The sequence below is a fragment of the Narcine bancroftii genome, chromosome 9 (assembly GCF_036971445.1).
Source record: "Narcine bancroftii isolate sNarBan1 chromosome 9, sNarBan1.hap1, whole genome shotgun sequence".
Taxonomy (NCBI): domain Eukaryota; kingdom Metazoa; phylum Chordata; class Chondrichthyes; order Torpediniformes; family Narcinidae; genus Narcine; species Narcine bancroftii.
This window is the reverse complement of record NC_091477.1, coordinates 37,060,023-37,077,980: the sequence shown is the minus strand read 5'-3', so window position 1 is coordinate 37,077,980 and position 17,958 is coordinate 37,060,023. Positions and strand designations below refer to the sequence as shown.

The following is a 17,958-nucleotide window of genomic DNA, read 5'->3' as shown; positions in this document are numbered from 1 at the left end:
ATGCTCTCCAAAATGCTTATGCTTTAAATGAACATCCCACAATAGAAGCAATCATTCCTGTGCTATTGCTGTCTTGGCCACTTCCTGCCTCATGTGGTGAGATGCAATTTGTGCCATCAGATCACGTATACAAAAATCAACAAATACACACCTACCACCCCAAGTTAATTGTCCCATTTTTGCTTTAAAAAAAACATAATGAGGTACTATGGAACACCCACAAACAAATAAATGCTAGAAGCATTCAATGTGCCAGTCAGTCAGATGAAAATGGTGCAAGCAAAGAACAAGAGGAAAGGTCCATAAAAGATAGGAGAATTACTTGCCAAAAACATTGCAGTGAATAATAAAAACTGAAAGAAACTATAGCTCCAGAGGGAGCAGAAATGGAAACAGTGGAATAACTTTCTGCTCACCTGAAACGATTGAATATGTTGATTTTGGAATGCTGCAATCCAATCCATTAAAAGATAGAGAGGGTATTCTGGAAGTCTATGTTGAACTTAATTGGAACTAGGTTGGAATCTCTGAGGATAGGGTGTTACAGTAAGATCAAATGAGTATTAATGTGATTACTACAGTAATGCTTTCAAATTTGAATCAGGATTTATTGTCACGAACAAGTCATGAAATTCAATGTTTTGCTGCAGTGTCATAGTGGAAACCTTCATATGATAACCACCTTATGATGTTACTATAAAAAGAAAAGAATAATAATAAGTGCATGAAAAGTAAGGCAGTGTCTTTGGTTCATTGATCATTCAGGAATCTGATGACAGCGGGGAAAGAAGTTGTCCTTGATCTGCTGAGTGCTCATTTTCAGGCTCCAATGGTAGCAGAGTGAAGAGGGCATGGGGTTCTTTGTGGATAGAGGCTACTTTTTAAAAAGAAAGACATCACCTCATGTAGAGGTCCTCGATGGAGTGAAGTCTGGTCCCTATGATGTCACATTGAGTGCAAAGTTTTTGTTGTTAAACCATTCATTGAGCGGATCTATTTCTCTCCTCATTGCCGTTTGTGATTCTGCCGATACTGTTATGTCATCAGCAAACTTGTAGATGGCATTGGAATGGTGTTTGGTCACACAGACATGAGTAGAGCAGTGGGCTAAGCACATATCCTTGGGGTGCACCTGCGTGGATGATCAGAGAGGGTGAGAAGTTGCTTCTAATTCAGAGTGACTGCCAAAGTCAAGGATCCAGTTGCAGAGGGGGTACAAAGGCCTAGAGTTTGTAGCTTTTTTTTGACTATTTTATTTATAAATTTTCTCACTCAATTTCCAGTAATCAATCACAAATTACAGTTAGCCATTATATACAAAATTCACTGTTGCATCCAAGCAATAGGAGCACATCAGGGATTTGTCAGCCTGGCGCCGGCACCTAGGCTGTTACATTTTTCTTGACTTTACTTGATTGCGATGGAATGGACCTCCTCCACCCCACCCCACCCCTCCCTCAGTAAAAGGATAGACAGGGAATGCATGGTGGCAAGATATGGAGAGCCACACTATAACTGTGCTCCTATGAAATTTAAATATAGTTGCCAAACTTTTTGAAAAATGTTACATTTTTTCCTCAAGTTAAAGGCAATTTTCTCCAAGGAAACACAGCTTTGCATTTACGTATGACAGCACACAATACCCCCCAAATGAGAGTCAGATTACCAGGTAACCATTATGCATTTCCTGGCCACTGGGATCATTACAAATTGGATTTGGAATTTGAACAGTTTCATGGAGTTTGTAGCTTCTTGATCAGCATCGAGGGAATAATGATATTGAAGGTTGAGCTGTTGTCGATGAAGAGGGTCATATGTATGAATTGCTGTTTTCGAGGTGATCCAGAGCTGGGTGGAAAGCCAGCGGTATTGCATCTGCCTTGGAGCAATTGTGGATATAGCCAAATTACACTGGGTCCAGATCTTTGCTTAGGTACATGTTAATTCTGGCCATGACCAGCCTCTCAAAGCATTTCATCACAGTAGAAGTTAGTGCTACTGGGCGATAGTCATTGAGGCAGCCCACGCTACTCTTCTTGGGTACCGGGATAATTGATGCCCTTTTGAAGCTAGTGGGAACCTCTAACTGCAGTAATGAAAGGCTGAAGATGTCAGTGAACACTCTGGCGAGTTGGTTGGTGCAGATTTTCAGTACCTTGCCAGGTACGCCGTCAGGGCCTGATGCCTTGAGAGGGTTCATCCTCTTGAATAATGTTCTGATGTTGCTCTCAGAAACAGATATCACAGGGTCCTCAGCAGTTTCAGGAATTCTAGTAGGTATTGCTTGGTTCTTCTTCAAAGCGGGCATTTGAGGGACAAAACCTACATGCTTCTGTAAACATTTTGGAGGGAATGACTTCTATCTCCTTAACCTAGAGGAGGCAGCCAGAAAGTAAACTGCTGAAATAATTTGATGGGTCTAGTAGCATCCACTGGAAGAGGAAAGGAGCAGTCGATGGGACAGAGTGTAGAGGGCAAAACAGTTGGTATATAGAAGTAAGAGGGAGGGGTGAGGTGGGACTGGTAGGTTACAGGTATAAACAGGTCAGGGGAATATGATGGGCAGATGGAAGCAGGTGGGGGAAAAGCTATGAAAGCTGATCTAAAGAAATCCAGGTAGAGGAGGTATATGGATGATGGCCAGATGGAACTAGATTTTCTTTTGGGTGAGTCTGAGTAATAGGGGAGGGAAAAGAGAGGGACGAGAAAGCCAAACAAAGGGAGAGACTCTGGGTGGATTGGGATAGAAACCCAGGGGCATGGGTTAACTGAAATTGGAAAATTGAACATTCCTATCATTGAGCTGTGGGCTATCCAAGCAGAGAATGAGGTTCTTCCAATTTGTGATTAGCCTTGGAGAAGGCAAAGGACTGACAGGTCAGTGTGGGAACCAGACAAGACTTTAGATGATTTGCCACCAGAACCTAAACATGGCAGATGCAGAAAAAGCACAGGTGCTCTACAAAATAGTTATCTGATACATTCTTGGCCATGCTGATGTAGACGAGGCCACATCACAAATATTGAATACAACAGACCAAGTTGAAATTATCCAGAAGTGGTTTAACAGCCCTGCTAACCTTGCAACTGTGCAACAGCTACATTAATTAATCCAATAGTAGTGTAGGTCTACATAATTACCATCTGACTTGAGCAAGGCATTAGGGCCAGACTCGTGATGCCACATAGGAAAAAAAAGACCTGGATATTTTTGGGTGATATTCAGCTAATCTCACAGCATTGGGATGACCAGCAGTAACTATTAATTTGTCTGAACCACCAGTAGTATACCCTTCTGGCATTTTGGAAGCATGAACTGGAAAACAAGGAGCAGAGAAACTTCAAAATTTGTCTGAGAACCACGGTGTTGGCCACATGGCACCTGTGCAATTTCTTGTCTCATTCTTTTTTCCAATGCAAGAAGAGGTTCCAGAAAAAGAGGGAAAATTAAACGAGTGACCAGCCATATTTGCATAACCAATACGTAAAAAAAAAAACACAATACATACCATTACAAATACTTATTCCATTTATAACCGAGTATGGAGATTTCTCCATGGAAGTTTTCCTACCTGCCATGGCACAACACAATAGGTGGAAGAGTTAGATAAGTGACAGCAGGAAGAGCAGAAGATGCACACAATTCATTCACTAGATTCATATCCTTTGTACGAGGATCTCAGGGATTTTACACTGAAAAGGAAGTTGCTGTTAGAAAGTGACCCACAAACAAAACCAACTCATAAATGTTATACTTCATTATCTTGGATCAGTTTTCAAAGTTAGTTATTCTTTGAGTTTACATTTGTTTCAAGTCACTTCATCCTTGGGCTAAAGAACAACATTTGCTTTTGACACGTTGAGATTGCATTCTCAGAAGATATAATACCCAATTGTCTTTCCTCTCCTTTGTTTTCGGCCATTTCTTTTCCTCCAGTCATTGATCTCCCCATTATGAAGTCACATCAAAGAAGCTTCTAGATAGGTTATAATCAGCTACTTCATACTTAACAAGGTTTGAGGTACCTTTTATTGTCGTAATATTAAAAATGTAGTATACATGAGATTCTTCAACTTGTGTCTGCCTTAAGAGTTGCCATGAGCCTTGCCCATCACTCCCAGTGATAGGAGAAAGGGAAGCAAGAGTCCTTTCAGAGACACCATGTCCATACATTCCCCTCTCGGGCTCCCGCAGCCACACAGATTCCAGTTCAGACCATCAGCGACCCAAATTCCAGATCCAATTCTCTGATACGATCAGAAAACCGCCAGTACCCGAGACTCTTTGGGAGCCAGTCTTTCCCTCTCAAATCGCAGTTCAAGTACCTGGTTTCTGTGAGCCAGTCTCCAGCAGCTCACAGCCAGTGTCTTCTCAAAATGCCGATAATATCTCTTTACCTCCTGTGACTGCTGCTATTCCGGCTGAGTTCCTCCAGCTTTTCTGTGTTTTGACTACAATCACAGCATCTGCAGACTTTCGTGTTTCACTGGGTCTTTCAACTGCAAGTCACCTGCAGCCCACTGCCTGTGTGAGTCCTTCAGCTGCTGGGCCACTTGTACAGGCCCCACAGTTGTGGGATATATTAAAACAGTTGGGTTCTACACGGGCCATTGAAAAGCTGTATGGATCGGAGGACCAGGTGGTAGGACCTTGTGGCTCATCTTTGCTCCCCACTCTCTTAGGTCCAGTCCAGCAGCAGAGGTGCCATTACAGTACCTCTACGAGTGCCACCTTTTTTTTTTACTTCATAAGATCACAAGCAGAGATGCTCAGTGATGACTTAAATATTCAATTTCATACATAACTCTTCAGATATTGAAGTCGTATATGGCCACAGACAGCCTGACCTGGACATTTTTCTGGTGTGGGCTAATCGCAGCCTGGAAATGATCATCTCCATTAATAATCAATGTTTGACATTATTCAGGGCATGAAGGACCACTGGATTGTTACCACATTTTCCCATACTAAATGTTTTCTTCTTCAAATACACAACACCATGGCTGTTCTGTGTACCATTGATGAATTGCACTGCAGTGACACAAAAGACTTCTTCCAAAGCACCACTCGACCATTTGATTTAAAGGGGAGAAGTTCCAAGGGAATGCCACAACCTGCGAATTGATCTCTAATTGAAATTCTTTCCTGACCTGGAAACATACAGCCATCACTGGAGCTCTTTACCATAAAGGCTACAATGGAATCAAGCAGGTCATTTGCCTGCACCTTCAGGCGCAACTTGGGATGGACAGTGAATGCTGACCTTGCCATCAACTTGTATCCTGCAAACTGATAAACCATACATATGAGGCAACGCAATTAGTTTAGGCAAAGAACAAAAAATACAGCAATTGATGCAAATCTTAACATTTTTTAAAAAGTAGAAAATGCTCAAAGGATTCAGCATATTTAAAGAGAGGAACATAGATGATGCTTTACATCAATGACCTTGCATCAGAACAGATGGAAGGTCATGGTTTTGAAATCTTCACTATCTCCCTTTCCACAGATACTATTAAACCACTGAGTAGTTTTCTTGGAATTTTTGTTCATTATTTTGGGTAACAGCAGACACAGACAAGATGGACACAAATGTATTTCTTCGTGACCCAGTCGCTGTTTGGTTCAAGAACAAACAGCCCATTCACATAATCCTTGCATAATAACTTTGAATGCCTAATGTAATAATTTCAGATTTTTTTTTGTCTCCATTATTTACTTTTGAAAAGAGATTTCATTCTAGACAGTTTAGTAACTGTAGATGTGATGCCATGTTACAATTGTACAAGACATTGGTGGCAAAACCACACTTGAGGCATTATGTGCAGTCTGGTCACCAAGCTACAGGAAGCATGTCATTAAGCTGGAAAGGGGAGGGTGGGGGGGGGGGGGAAGAAAAGATGAATGAGGATGTTATCAGGACTAGAGCACTTAAGTTATATAAAGGAGGCTGGGACTTATTCCCCCCCAGGCTAAGGGATGACCTTAAAGAAGTATCTAATGCATCATGGAAGGCACAAGGCAAATAGTCAGACATCCTCCTGAGAGGGAAAATAAAACAAAAACAGAGGTGAAGGTGAGATGGAAAATATTTAAACAGGAACCCAATGGGCAACTTCTTGAGACAGAACGTTGGAGGTATGCAGAAGGACCTGCCAGAGGAAATAGTAAAAGTGGGTGTAATTCTGTTTAAAACGAGTTTTGACGGGTACATGATCATAAGGTTTAGAGCACACATGTCAAACTCTGGCCCGCGGGCCAAATTTGGCCCGCGATATAATTATATTTGGCCCGCAAGATCATATTAAATATATATTAGAGTTGGCCCGCTGGCCGCCGCGCCAGTATAGCGCATGCACACTGAAGGTGAAAATGAAGACGCAGGAAGTATGGAGGGATCTCAGAGTCCCGAATCCCGGGGATCGGAGCGCCGCACTCAGCCCGCCCGGCTCCCGGACACACAGATGCGGTTGGAGTTGGGGACCATCCTCGCTGGGTCTGCGCTTCAGCGGCGGCGCCGGACCGAACGTCTCGTTGGCGATGCCTTCCCCCTCGCTCCGTGCGCGGCGTACCCTGCCTCCCGCTCCTTTTGTTGGAGACGAGCCCGGCGCCGTGAGATCGCATTTTAATCCCTCTCCAACCATGGGAGGGGGGTTGGAGCAACGCGCTCTTCTCAGCCAATTCCTCCACCGCCCCGGACGGCGGCGTTTCAACGGGGGGTTCGGGTGCCTTCGTCAGGCGACCGACCTGTTGGTCCAAGACAAGGGGAGAGCGTACAAACTCCACACAGACAGCACCTGAACTCGGGTGAACGTGGAACTGCGACCCCACATTCCACATCAGGACTGTGTGTAAGATTGGGAGCAGTGAGACGGAAGCTTATTTTGTTCCTGTGATTTAAGCCTTTCTTGGGGTGGGGGGGTCCTTCTCTGACCACTTGCCTAACAATTAACATAATCAGATGTGGAGTTACCACAATACAACCGTTCTCAACCTTTTTCTTTCCACTCGCGTCCCTGTGCCATTGGTGCTCTGTGATTAGTAAGGGACTGCTTAAGGTGGTCTGTGGGTGGAAAGAAAAAGTTTGAAGACCTCTGCTTTATTCATCCCTCATTGACTCGTCATGTGCACGGTTTCAGAGCTCCAAAGGAAATGGGCCAGTGACAATGACAATGAAAGAGTTTATCCAAAATTATTATTAAACATTTATTTTAATAAGAAAAAGTTTAACATTACATATGTTGAAAGAAGAGAAAACATGCAGATGTTGTTGAAAATTTTCAATAAATATTTAATTCGGCCCTCGACTTAGTCCAAGTTTTTAATTTTGGCCCTCCGTGAATTTGAGTTTGACACCTCTGGTTTAGAGTGATAGGGGTCACATGAAGCCAAATGGGACTAACAAATAGACAGCTTGATTGAGTTGGGTCAGTGGGCTCGCTACTGTGCTGTAGAACTCTAAGCAAATCAACATTCACTGCAGACACCATCATGGCTGTGGAATCAAGCCATGCCCTCTTCACTCTGCTACCATTTGATGAAAAGGAACAGAAGTCTAAAGATGCTCACTCAATGGCACAAGACAGCTTCTTCCCCACTGTCATTCAATAGCTGAATAATCAATGAACCATAGACACTGCCTTACTTTTCATGCACTAATATTTTAACTTTTTAAAAAATATATATAGTAATGTAAGATGGTTATAATATGAATGTTTACACTGTGACGCTGCCACAAAACACCGAATTTCATGACTTGTTCATGACAATAAATTCTGATTCTGAGTCTGGGTGAGTACACGGTCATAGAGCTTGAGAGCAGCAGGGCTTACAGATGGGGAGCAGTGAGAGAGTGAATCGCACAGAGCTCCCTTTGGAGAGCAAGGGCAAACGTTTTCAGGGTAGATATCCCTTGAAGAGTTTTCACAGAGCTGTTGTAGTAGTCTACAGATGTGGAGTTACCACAATACAACCGTTCTCAACCTTTTTCTTTCCACTCGCGTCCCTGTGCCATTGGTGCTCTGTGATTAGTAAGGGACTGCTTAAGGTGGTCTGTGGGTGGAAAGAAAAAGTTTGAAGACCACTGCTTTATTCATCCCTCATTGACTCATCATGTGCACGGTTTCAGAGCTCCCTTAGTAGGCTGGAGACTGTTTTCCCTTTCCTTGGAAATTAGATTGAAAAGATTTTTTTGAACCAGAATAAATCACAGATTTGAACCTAACAGTGTTTATATTCATATGTGGCAGGCATACTAATGGAGCAGAACAAAAACTGTACATTTTTATTCTTAGTTATAGTGTACAAATTTGTAACACTGATGAATTTCTTCCTACCCTATCCAATCTGCTCCACGTTGTTGGACATCACAATTATTTACATCCACCAGAAACTTTATGATCTCCCAAGAGAGGATAAAACAAGATAAATCTAGAGAAACTGACAAATTCCTCTACAACACAACTGTTAAATACTGTACCCCTGATCCCAAGTTTCTTGCAGTTCTTATTTGAAGGAATTCAGTGAATAGGGATTGACCATAAAGGTCTGTTCCACAGACAAAAGACTGGATGCTGGAATGTGAAGCAAAAACAATGCTGAAGCAACTCAGTGGTTGAGCAGCATCTGTGCAGGGAAAGGAATAGTTGACATTCAAGGACAGTACCCTAAAAAATGGAGGGGAAGGTAGTCAGTATAGAGGGGAAGGAAGAAACAGGAGCTAGAAGATGACAGGCAGGCCAGGGGAGGGGGAGAATACATCGGTGACAGGAGGGCCAGGGGAGGTGGGGGGAAAACATGGGTGACAGGAGGGCCAGGGGAGGAAAACATGGGCAACAGGGGGGCCGGGGAGGGGGGAGGTAAAACCACGGGCAACAGGGTGATGAACAAGAGCACAGTGCTACCAGGGCTGAAATCTGATGTGAGAAAGGTGATAATGTGAACCATTAAGGGAAGAGGCGAAGGCAGATGGAAACAGATGGGGGATGGGATCTGTTTGGAAAAATGCGTGGGTAGTAAGTGAATGGAACCAAGAGGGAGAGAGGGATAAGACAGGTTATTGGGCGATAGGGTTGGAGGGAAGACAAAATACGAGGATTATGTTGAATTTTGGCAGAAAGATTGTTCATTTCAAAAGCTGCAGCTGTTAGTTCATTGATAATAAATTATGAAGGTTGTACAAATTTATTCAAGGGGTCCTTTAAAAGGGAAAATAAAACTTTTTAAAATTTGTTTGTAAACATTTTACCTCTTTGCAGCCGCAGTCTTACAACAACTGTTGCTAAGTGTGGTCATAGGGTATTTTTGTACCACTAGGAAAGAGAAGAACAGGAAGGATATCAATAACATGGCAGATCTTTAGGAGTTGAGTTACAGGGAAAGATTAAACAGGTTAGGACTTTATTCCTTGGAGCAAAGAAGAATGAGGGAAGATTTGATAGAGGTTTTGAAGATTATGAGAGGTATAGACAGAATGGATACAAGTCAGCTTTTTCCACTTAGATTGGGGAAGATAAATATGGGAGGTCATAGTTTTAAGCTGAAAGGGGAAAGGTTTAGGGGGAATATTAAGAGAGTGGTGGGAGCTGCCATCTGACGTGGTGAATGTGGGGTCAATCGTTTTAAGAATAGATTGGTTAGATACATGGATGGGAGAGCTCTGGAGGGTTATAGAATGGGAGCAGGACAATAGGACTAGTGGAATTATGGTCAGCACCAAATGGAAGGGCCAAATGGCCTGTTTTCTGCGCTGCAGCTTTCTATGGTTCTAACTGAAGTCATATTGAATTGTCCAATTTCAGATCATCAATGTTCAAACCAATGGATTGGAAAATACCCAGGCAGAATATAAGGTGTTGTATCTCTGATAGGCATTGGGCTTCACCCCAGCCATCAGTGGAGAAGGCAGAGAACCAACAGAGCAGTGTGGGCATGGGAAGGGAAATTGAAATGGCATGCAACTGGGAGCTTTGGAAATCACCATTGTCCTAGAGATCCACAATTCATTGGGAACAGTTTCAGCTCCAAGATTCAACCTAATCATGGTCTAACACAATTTAAATTGGGAACAGGTTAGCAGGAGATCAGGGATCACCAATCAGAACATTTTCAAAAGGAAAATAGTTTATTCAACTTTATCAACCCAATAACTACCAGGTACATATGCACATATCTATAGTGTCACAGGCAAACACATTCACAAATAACCTCATGTTTTTAGTCGATTATCAGGAAGGCTGTGCACAAATGAGAGCATCCCAAAATGGACACCTTCCACATATACAACTAAACTCCTAACATCTTGTGATTGGCAAGATGTTTGTACTGGAAATTAGACTGGCTACCCTCCTCTGTTTCTCTCCCATAGACCCAACATCATCCATTGTGTAATTAGCCTAAAACAAGACATCACATTCTGAGCGAGGTCTGACTCAGATATTGAACAGGTACAAGTACGTCATTATTCCCTCAGTGCTGGTCAAGAAGCTACAAACTCTAGGCCTCTGTACCGCCCTTTACAACTGGATCCTTGACTTTCTCATTTGAAGACCACAGTCAGTACAAATTGGAAACAACGTCTCCTCCTCACTAATCATCAACACAGGCGCACCCCAAGAATGTGTGCTTAGCCCATTGCTCTACTCATTATACACCCATAACTGTGTGGCCAGGCACAATTCCAATGCCATCTACAAGTTTGCCAATGACACCAAAGTTGTCAGCCCAAGCCCGAAACATCAGTTATGCATCTCTACATAAAGGACACTGTTTGACCTGCTGAGTCTCAAAAGCATTGTGCGTTTTTACTTCAACCATGGTGTCCACAGAATTCTGTGTTTTACTACAGTTGTCAGCACTCAGCAGAATCACAAGTGGCAATGAGGAAGTGTATAGGAGGGAGATAGATCAACTCGTTGAATGGTGTAATGACAACAATCTTGTGCTCAACATCAGCAAAACCAAGATGATTGTGAACTTCAGGAGGAAGTCAAAAGAACACAACCCAGTCCTCATTGAGGGCTCAGTAGTGGAGAGGGACAAGAACTTCAAATTCCTGGTGTCAACATCTCAGAAGGATCTGTCCTGGAGCCTCCTCATTGATGCAATCACAAAAAAAAAATGCTCGCCAGTGGCTATACTTTGTGAGGGGTCTGAGGAGATTTGGTATGCCACCAAAAACTCTCGTAATCTTTAAAAAGTGTACCATGGAGAGCATTCTGGCTGGTTGCATCACTACCTGGTTTGGAGACGCCAACTCTCAGGACAACAATAAACTACAGAGGTTTGCCAACTCAGCCTGCAACATCACAGGCACCAGAGTTCACTTCATCGAGGACATCTACACGAGGTGGTGTCTTAAAAAAAAGCAGCCTCTATCCTCAATGACCCCCCACCCCCCCCATGCCATGCCCTCTTCACTCTGCTACCATCGGGAAAAAGGTACAGGAGCCTAAAGTCACTATTATTTTAATTTTTAAAATTTATAATAATGTTGCAAGATGGTTATAATATGATGCTGCAGCAAACACTGAATTTCATGACTTGCTCGTGACAATAAATTCTGATTTTGTCGTATAAAATGTACAATGTGTACCCTCAATTCATTCTGCGTGTTGTTTCACGGTACCTTTATCCATGCCTTTGATAATGTAGGGTATGCATTGTTCTGGATTTGTCCTACCCATAGACAGTGCATAATATCAAATTAAATATCATTTTACTGGTCATGAGCCAAACTTCCAAATTCAGGGCCATCTTGAGCAAACAATGAGAAGCTGGAGGAACTCAACCTGCCAGGTAGCAACCGGGGTAAATATGGTCAATCAACATTTCAGGCCAGAACCCATACCTCAATAAATAATCTTAATCCAAAAACACTGACCATTTCTACTCTAGATGTTGATTGATCCATTCAATGACCCATTAAGTACATCATTAATAACGACATTAAAGGATTCCAAAATTTATCTTCGAGCAATGGTCATTTCAAAACAGATCAAAATCCATTACTGTACTGTATTTTCCTTTCATTCTTCCAGCCTGTTCTCAAAGCACCACCATTAATACCACCTCTACGTACACAAAGTGGCATAGTAATACAGCTGGAAGGCAGGGGTTTTCGGTTTAATCCTGATCCCTGGTGCCTTCTGGTTGGAATTTGTACATTCTCACTGCGAACACATGGATGTTTTGGTTTCCTCCCACGACCCAAAATTGTGCAGGTTGGTGGTTAATTCTCACTGTAAATTGCCCCAAATGTGGAAAGAAAGTGTAGGAATTGTGCTCAATAGTTAATGTGGACTGAAAATCCAGTTTCTGTGCTATGATTATGACTAAATAATAGAAGCCATTTATTTTCCTATTCAACAGTTAAATCAGACTTAAAACAAAAGCATCGCTCACGTTGACGCATATTAAAGATAAATGGTTTGAAGCTCCAAATCAATTTCCTGATCTCCTGCTGTATGCATGGTAGTAGGTCTTTGGTATCCCTGGAGAAATTAACAGCTGTTTTTGCTGTTAATGCAGATTTCCTGCCAATCTCCTGTCACAGTTACAGGAGAAAAATGCAAACACACCCTCCACCCCATCTCACTCACCCACATCAAGCTCAAGGAAAGACAACTCCAGACCGCAACTTGCCAGCTGTAAGATTCAAACACATAATAATCTGACACTTGAATTACTCATCAATATAAACTAGGAACCTGAGACTCTTGGCTATAGAACTGTCCATCAAAGAAATCCATAGCCAGCAAATGATGTTCTTTCCTGCTCAAAGGTTTCAGGCAAAGCTGTCAAGGAAACCAAAGCTAGCTCTGAACTGAGTCAGGTACATTGAGAACATAATTGTTGACATGCTCACCTACATTACTGATTCATCCTCCTCGATGTTATGCAGATAAAAAATACAGCATATTTCATGGCAAGGTTGTATCAACTGACAGCTAGAAATATTGAATGATAAGCCAAAAAATAAAAAAAACCCACAAGTTTCAATGCAATTATTTCTCCTAAATACAGTTAATATTTCTGAGAATCCATTATGATTGCTTCTTCAGGAAGCTTCCAGTCAACATATTGTGTTATGATAGAGGCAAGAAGACAAAGTTTAAAAAAAAATTCCAAAACACCTGAGACATAACTGATCTGTACCAAAAATTTCATTGTTTATTGACAATTTCTAGATTTTTCTTATCAATTAATTCAGACAGCTGTTCAATTAAATTAATGTTTTATTGTTATTTTTAAATGCTTTATAGGATCCCATTTTATGTACCCCTTTTCAAGGCTCAATAGGTCATATTTTTAAGGAACTTTGATATTTAGATATTTCTTGAATGAGATGTTAGCATTTTTGCTTTACTCTGCATCAAAAATGGTTTGACTATTAGGTGAGTACAAATGAATGTAACATTTAAGGTGGGGCTCAATCCAGTACAATGAGGAGTTGCATTTTCTTGGCAAAGCTCCATCATCTCTGTGCATTGTTAGTTACTTCCCCAGCAGAAGGTATGGTGGAACCCATTTCTTCCAGATGCCTTTCTTTGCCCAACATAACAGCCTGATCTTCATTTTTGCTCTAGTTGCATACATTTTCTTGCAAAAGGTCACCACAAGAGCCTACTTCCAGCATTTCCTCTGCATTCATTGATGTTCTCAAAATGACCATCATGAATTTTTACTCTTGGAGCCTTAGGGCAAGGCACCGGTGCAGCAATCAAGTCACTGGAGTAACAAAATGAAAAACCCATTACAGCAGCGATGGAATTTAAATTAATTCATAATACAAAATCGATCACAAAAACTAGTTAGCATTTAGGATGACACAAAACTACTAGTGTATTGTAAAGACCCATTTGATCCATTAATATCCTCCAGGAAAGGGATTTATAAAAAAACGCTATAAAACAGAGGAGGAACAGGCCCTTCAGCCCACAATGCCTGCACTACACCAGATATCAAATTCAACAAAATCGCTTCCATTTGCACATGATCCACACCCTTCCACCCCTGCACATTCACTTGCCCATCTAAAGCCCCTTAAATGCTACCATAGTACCCATCCTTAGTTGTTCTATTAGATGTGTGACCCCCCACCCCCCAAGCCCAGTTGTCAGATGCACAAGCAATTTGGGATGAATAAGAAACGTTGGGCTCATCTGCAATGAATTAAAACAATCTGACATTGATAGTGTTAGGTTTGATCTCTGAAATTCTGCTGAGGATATTTTTCTGAGGCTCTGAAAAATTCAGAAGAAGCCAAAAAAGCAAACGGCATGATTTAATTTAATGAGAATGCACACATGCTTGTTCCACCGGAACAGCTGGGTGGGTGGGCAAACCCTTTGCAAATGGGAGCAGGTCCAGCTGGCCGGAGATGCGCTGCTATCGCACCTGGGGGGGGGGGGGGGGGTCGGTCAGGTCAGCAAGGAAGAGATCAGCGAGGGCAAGACAACCGCAGTGATATCCCACCAGAGTTGAAGTACTTGTCACTGCAATGAGACCTCAATGTGTCAGATCTACCCCAAATGACTTTCCAGGCCAAGTTAACAGTACTTGTCACTGCAATGAGACCTCAATGTGTCAGATCTACCCCAAATGACTTTCCAGGCCAAGTTAACAGAGGGGGCTTTGGTTCGTCAACGAATTGCAACATGGCATGTGGGAAAGGCAGAACACAGTGCTGCTCTGCAAACCATACATCAGTCATTAAATGCGCACCGAATGCACTTTCTGGACTTTATTATTTCCATTTTAGTTTGCAGGAACCGGGTATAGAATCAAGATAATCTGCAAGGAGACCAGAGGGGGATGATTTTTAAACAAAAAAATTATACATCATTGACTTTAATCTAAAAAATAAGTCTCGGGAGAGGATGCGAGAGGAATAGATTTCAGATGTAACCCAGGTGTTAACCTGGCCTTTTTGCAGCTGGAATCAAATTGATTTCCATGCTATACATCCGATGTAGAAAGAATCGGAGTAAGATGTTGGGACGAAACTGCACACACGCCCCATATCCAGGTGCACACGGTTAGTAGGTTGGGGAAGACAAATAACAGAGCCAACTTCTCTTCCACGAAATCACTGCAGTTTCAGTAACACTGAAAGGCAATTAGTTACAAATGGTGCACATGTGCTTTGAATTAAAGTTAAAGGCTTCACGTTACTGTAGATCCAGCAACTGTGACAAAACGCGAGTTCTGAAAAGTTAAACTTACCACTGCTTTTCTCCATGGTTCGTTTACGGTCACAGACGAAAGAGCCCGTAGACACGGCAGAGTTACAAGGGCAGAGCACAGAGCCGCGCCGAGCCTGTCCTACCAGGGACACCCGCTTGCTCAGACTCCAGGACAGCCAGCATCCTCCTGAACTTTCTCTGGTCTCCCAAGTTGTCACGGTTGGAGAGAATCAGCCGCCCAGGGTCCTAGCGCCCTCTACCCATCAAATGGACAGCTTCTGACCACTGCAACTCATAATTAAGTTGTGACTTCTGGGGGGATTTACTTTTTGTTTCAGATTGGGCGTATTTCTCTCTCCCCCTTCATTGTTTGACAAATTCTGGAAGCTGTATTAAAGAACCAAAAAAAAAGGAATTGCATTAACATTCCACTTTCTCCACTGCCACCAAATTGGAAATTACAAAGATTCTGAATTTGCAATAAGGGATTTATTGCAGTTTACACCTGGGCTGAATGCCGAGTTTTGCCCTGTTCGCCGTCTCGCATCCGGACTCTGTTCAGACTGACCCAGACACGACAACCAGAAAAATGATGGAGTCAAAGCAGTTGCAGTATATGGAGGAGCCGATGAAGGGACCGGGGTGTGTGATGCTGCTCCATGGACTGTCAGAGAAAGGGGCGGCACGGTTAGTGCGACGCTGTGACAGCACCAGTTGCTGGGACCTGGGTTCGAATCCGGCACTGTCTGTGTGTACGCTCTTCCCCGTGTCCGCGGGGTAGCTCAATTGGACAGCACAGGTTCGTGGGCCAAAATGGCCTGTTTTCCTTGCTGTAAAATTTAATTGATTTAATGGAGTCAGAGGACCAATGATGGATGTATTGGACTGGGCAGTGCCATGCCTATCTGAGCGAGTGTGAATAGTCCCCTACCCAAACCTCCCTTTCCAAGTTGATGGCTGCCTGTGACCCCTGTTCACCCAATAGCAGTTTTCAGATGGCCACAGTACCCTACTGTAAAGGCGTACATTATACTCCTGTGCGGCTGTCAGGTGGCCATCTGAAACTGGAAAAGCCGGCCAGGAGGTCTACTTACCTAACCCTTCTCCAGGAGGTATAATATCCTGCTTTGAGTATCGTCTGTTGCGGCTGAAAGCGGTTGGGCTGCCAGAGGGCGTACTGATGACATCGCGGTGACGTCGTCAGCCATTGAATCCTGATTCGAATGGTGAGTTGGGCAAGCGGTGGGGAGAAGAGACCGGCAGCGGGAGACAGGCGGGCAGGAGACTGGCAGTGGGAATCAGGCGAGTGGGGGGGAGAGACCGGCAGCGGGAGTCAGGCGACGGGAAGGCCAGCAGCGGGAATCAGGTGAGCGAGGAGTGAGAGACCGGTAGTCAGGTGAGCGGGGGGGGAGAGAAACCGGCAGTTGGAATCAGGCAAAAGAGGGGGGAGAGACCGGCAGTAGGAGTCAGCTGAGCGGTGGGGGTGGGGGGGGGGGGAGACTGGCAACGAGAGTCAAGTCATGCCTGAGTTGTTTGTCAGCATGCCTTGATGTGCTGTAAATAACGTCAAGGCAGTGTGGGCGGGACTAGGCCACTGATTAGAGTAGCCGGCTTTCGCTGAGAGACAGCTAGCAGTCAGCTGGCACGTTTAAGTGCTAGAAAGCTGTCCATTCTGTAGCCACCTAAATGTGCCAGTTGAACTCCGCTAGTCGCGCCTGCAGGCGCATAATCTTCCTCGGAACACCTAAAAGCGGTTAACAATCCTTCCAGAAGAACAATGTTAACAGTAAGGCCATTCTGCAACTGATTCTCAACAGGAATGATAATCCACTATTTCTTCTTTCTTTTTTTCTTCTTTGGCTTGGCTTCGCGGACGAAGATTTATGGAGGGGGTAAAAAGTCCACGTCTGCTGCAGGCTCGTTGGTGACTGACAAGTCCGATGCGGGACAGGCAGACACGGTTGCAGCGGTTGCAGGGGAAAATTGGTGGGTTGGGGTTGGGTGTTGGGTTTTTCCTCCTTTGCCTTTTGTCAGTGAGGTGGGCTCTGCGGTCTTCTTCAAAGGAGGTTGCTGCCACTATTAGCGGCAAAAAAATATATATTTTTAATTTTTTTTATTTTTCACACTATGAACCATATTAATCAAAATACACACAAACATTTCCCTCTTGAATATACACAGTGTCATTTCTCCCCTTTTTTCCCTCTCCCTTCCCTCCCTCCTTCCCACCTCCCTCCAAACCCATTAAACGTTCAACATATACAATACAATAAACCCATTAAACAATGTCATCACACAATGAAAATAAACAAGAAAATTGTGTCATCTACTTTTACCCAGTGGGTCAGTTCATTTTGTCTTCTTCTCCCTCTATAATTTTAGGGGGTGGAGGTCCGAGGCTAGCCCTCTCTGTTATGTTCCATGTACGGTTCCCAAATTTGTTCAAATAATGTGACTTTATTTTTTACATTATATGTTATTTTTTTCCAATGGAATACATTTATTCATTTCCATGTACCATTGCTGTACTCTCAGGCTCTCTTCTGATTTCCAAGTTGACATTATACATTTTTTTTGCTACAGCTAAGGCTATCATAATAAATCTTTTTTGCACTTTGTCCAGTTTGAGGCCTAATTCTTTACTTCTCATATTACTTAGAAGAAAGATCTCTGGATTTTTTGATATGTTGCTTTTTGTGATTTTATTTAATACCTGATTTAGATCTTCCCAAAACTTTTTCACTTTCTCACATGCCCAAATTGCATATACTG

General features: G+C 43.0%; 1 protein-coding gene across 2 annotated transcripts in view; it reads right to left on the bottom strand.

Moving 5' to 3' along the window:
• afap1l1a (actin filament associated protein 1-like 1a) overlaps positions 1–15,754 on the bottom strand; it is a 181,878-nt gene extending 166,124 nt beyond the window's left edge. The window contains exons 1-2 of one of the 2 annotated variants that reach the window (XM_069898821.1): positions 15,692–15,754; positions 15,227–15,573 (exon numbers count right to left, since the gene is read on the bottom strand). In XM_069898821.1, the coding sequence (XP_069754922.1) occupies positions 15,227–15,242 (16 nt within the window). In that variant the 5' untranslated portion in view covers positions 15,243–15,573; positions 15,692–15,754. Of the gene's footprint in view, positions 1–15,226; positions 15,615–15,691 lie in introns of those variants that run through there. The other variant, XM_069898822.1, reaches the window with a different exon arrangement.
• Between the last annotated feature and the right edge of the window lie 2,204 nt (positions 15,755–17,958).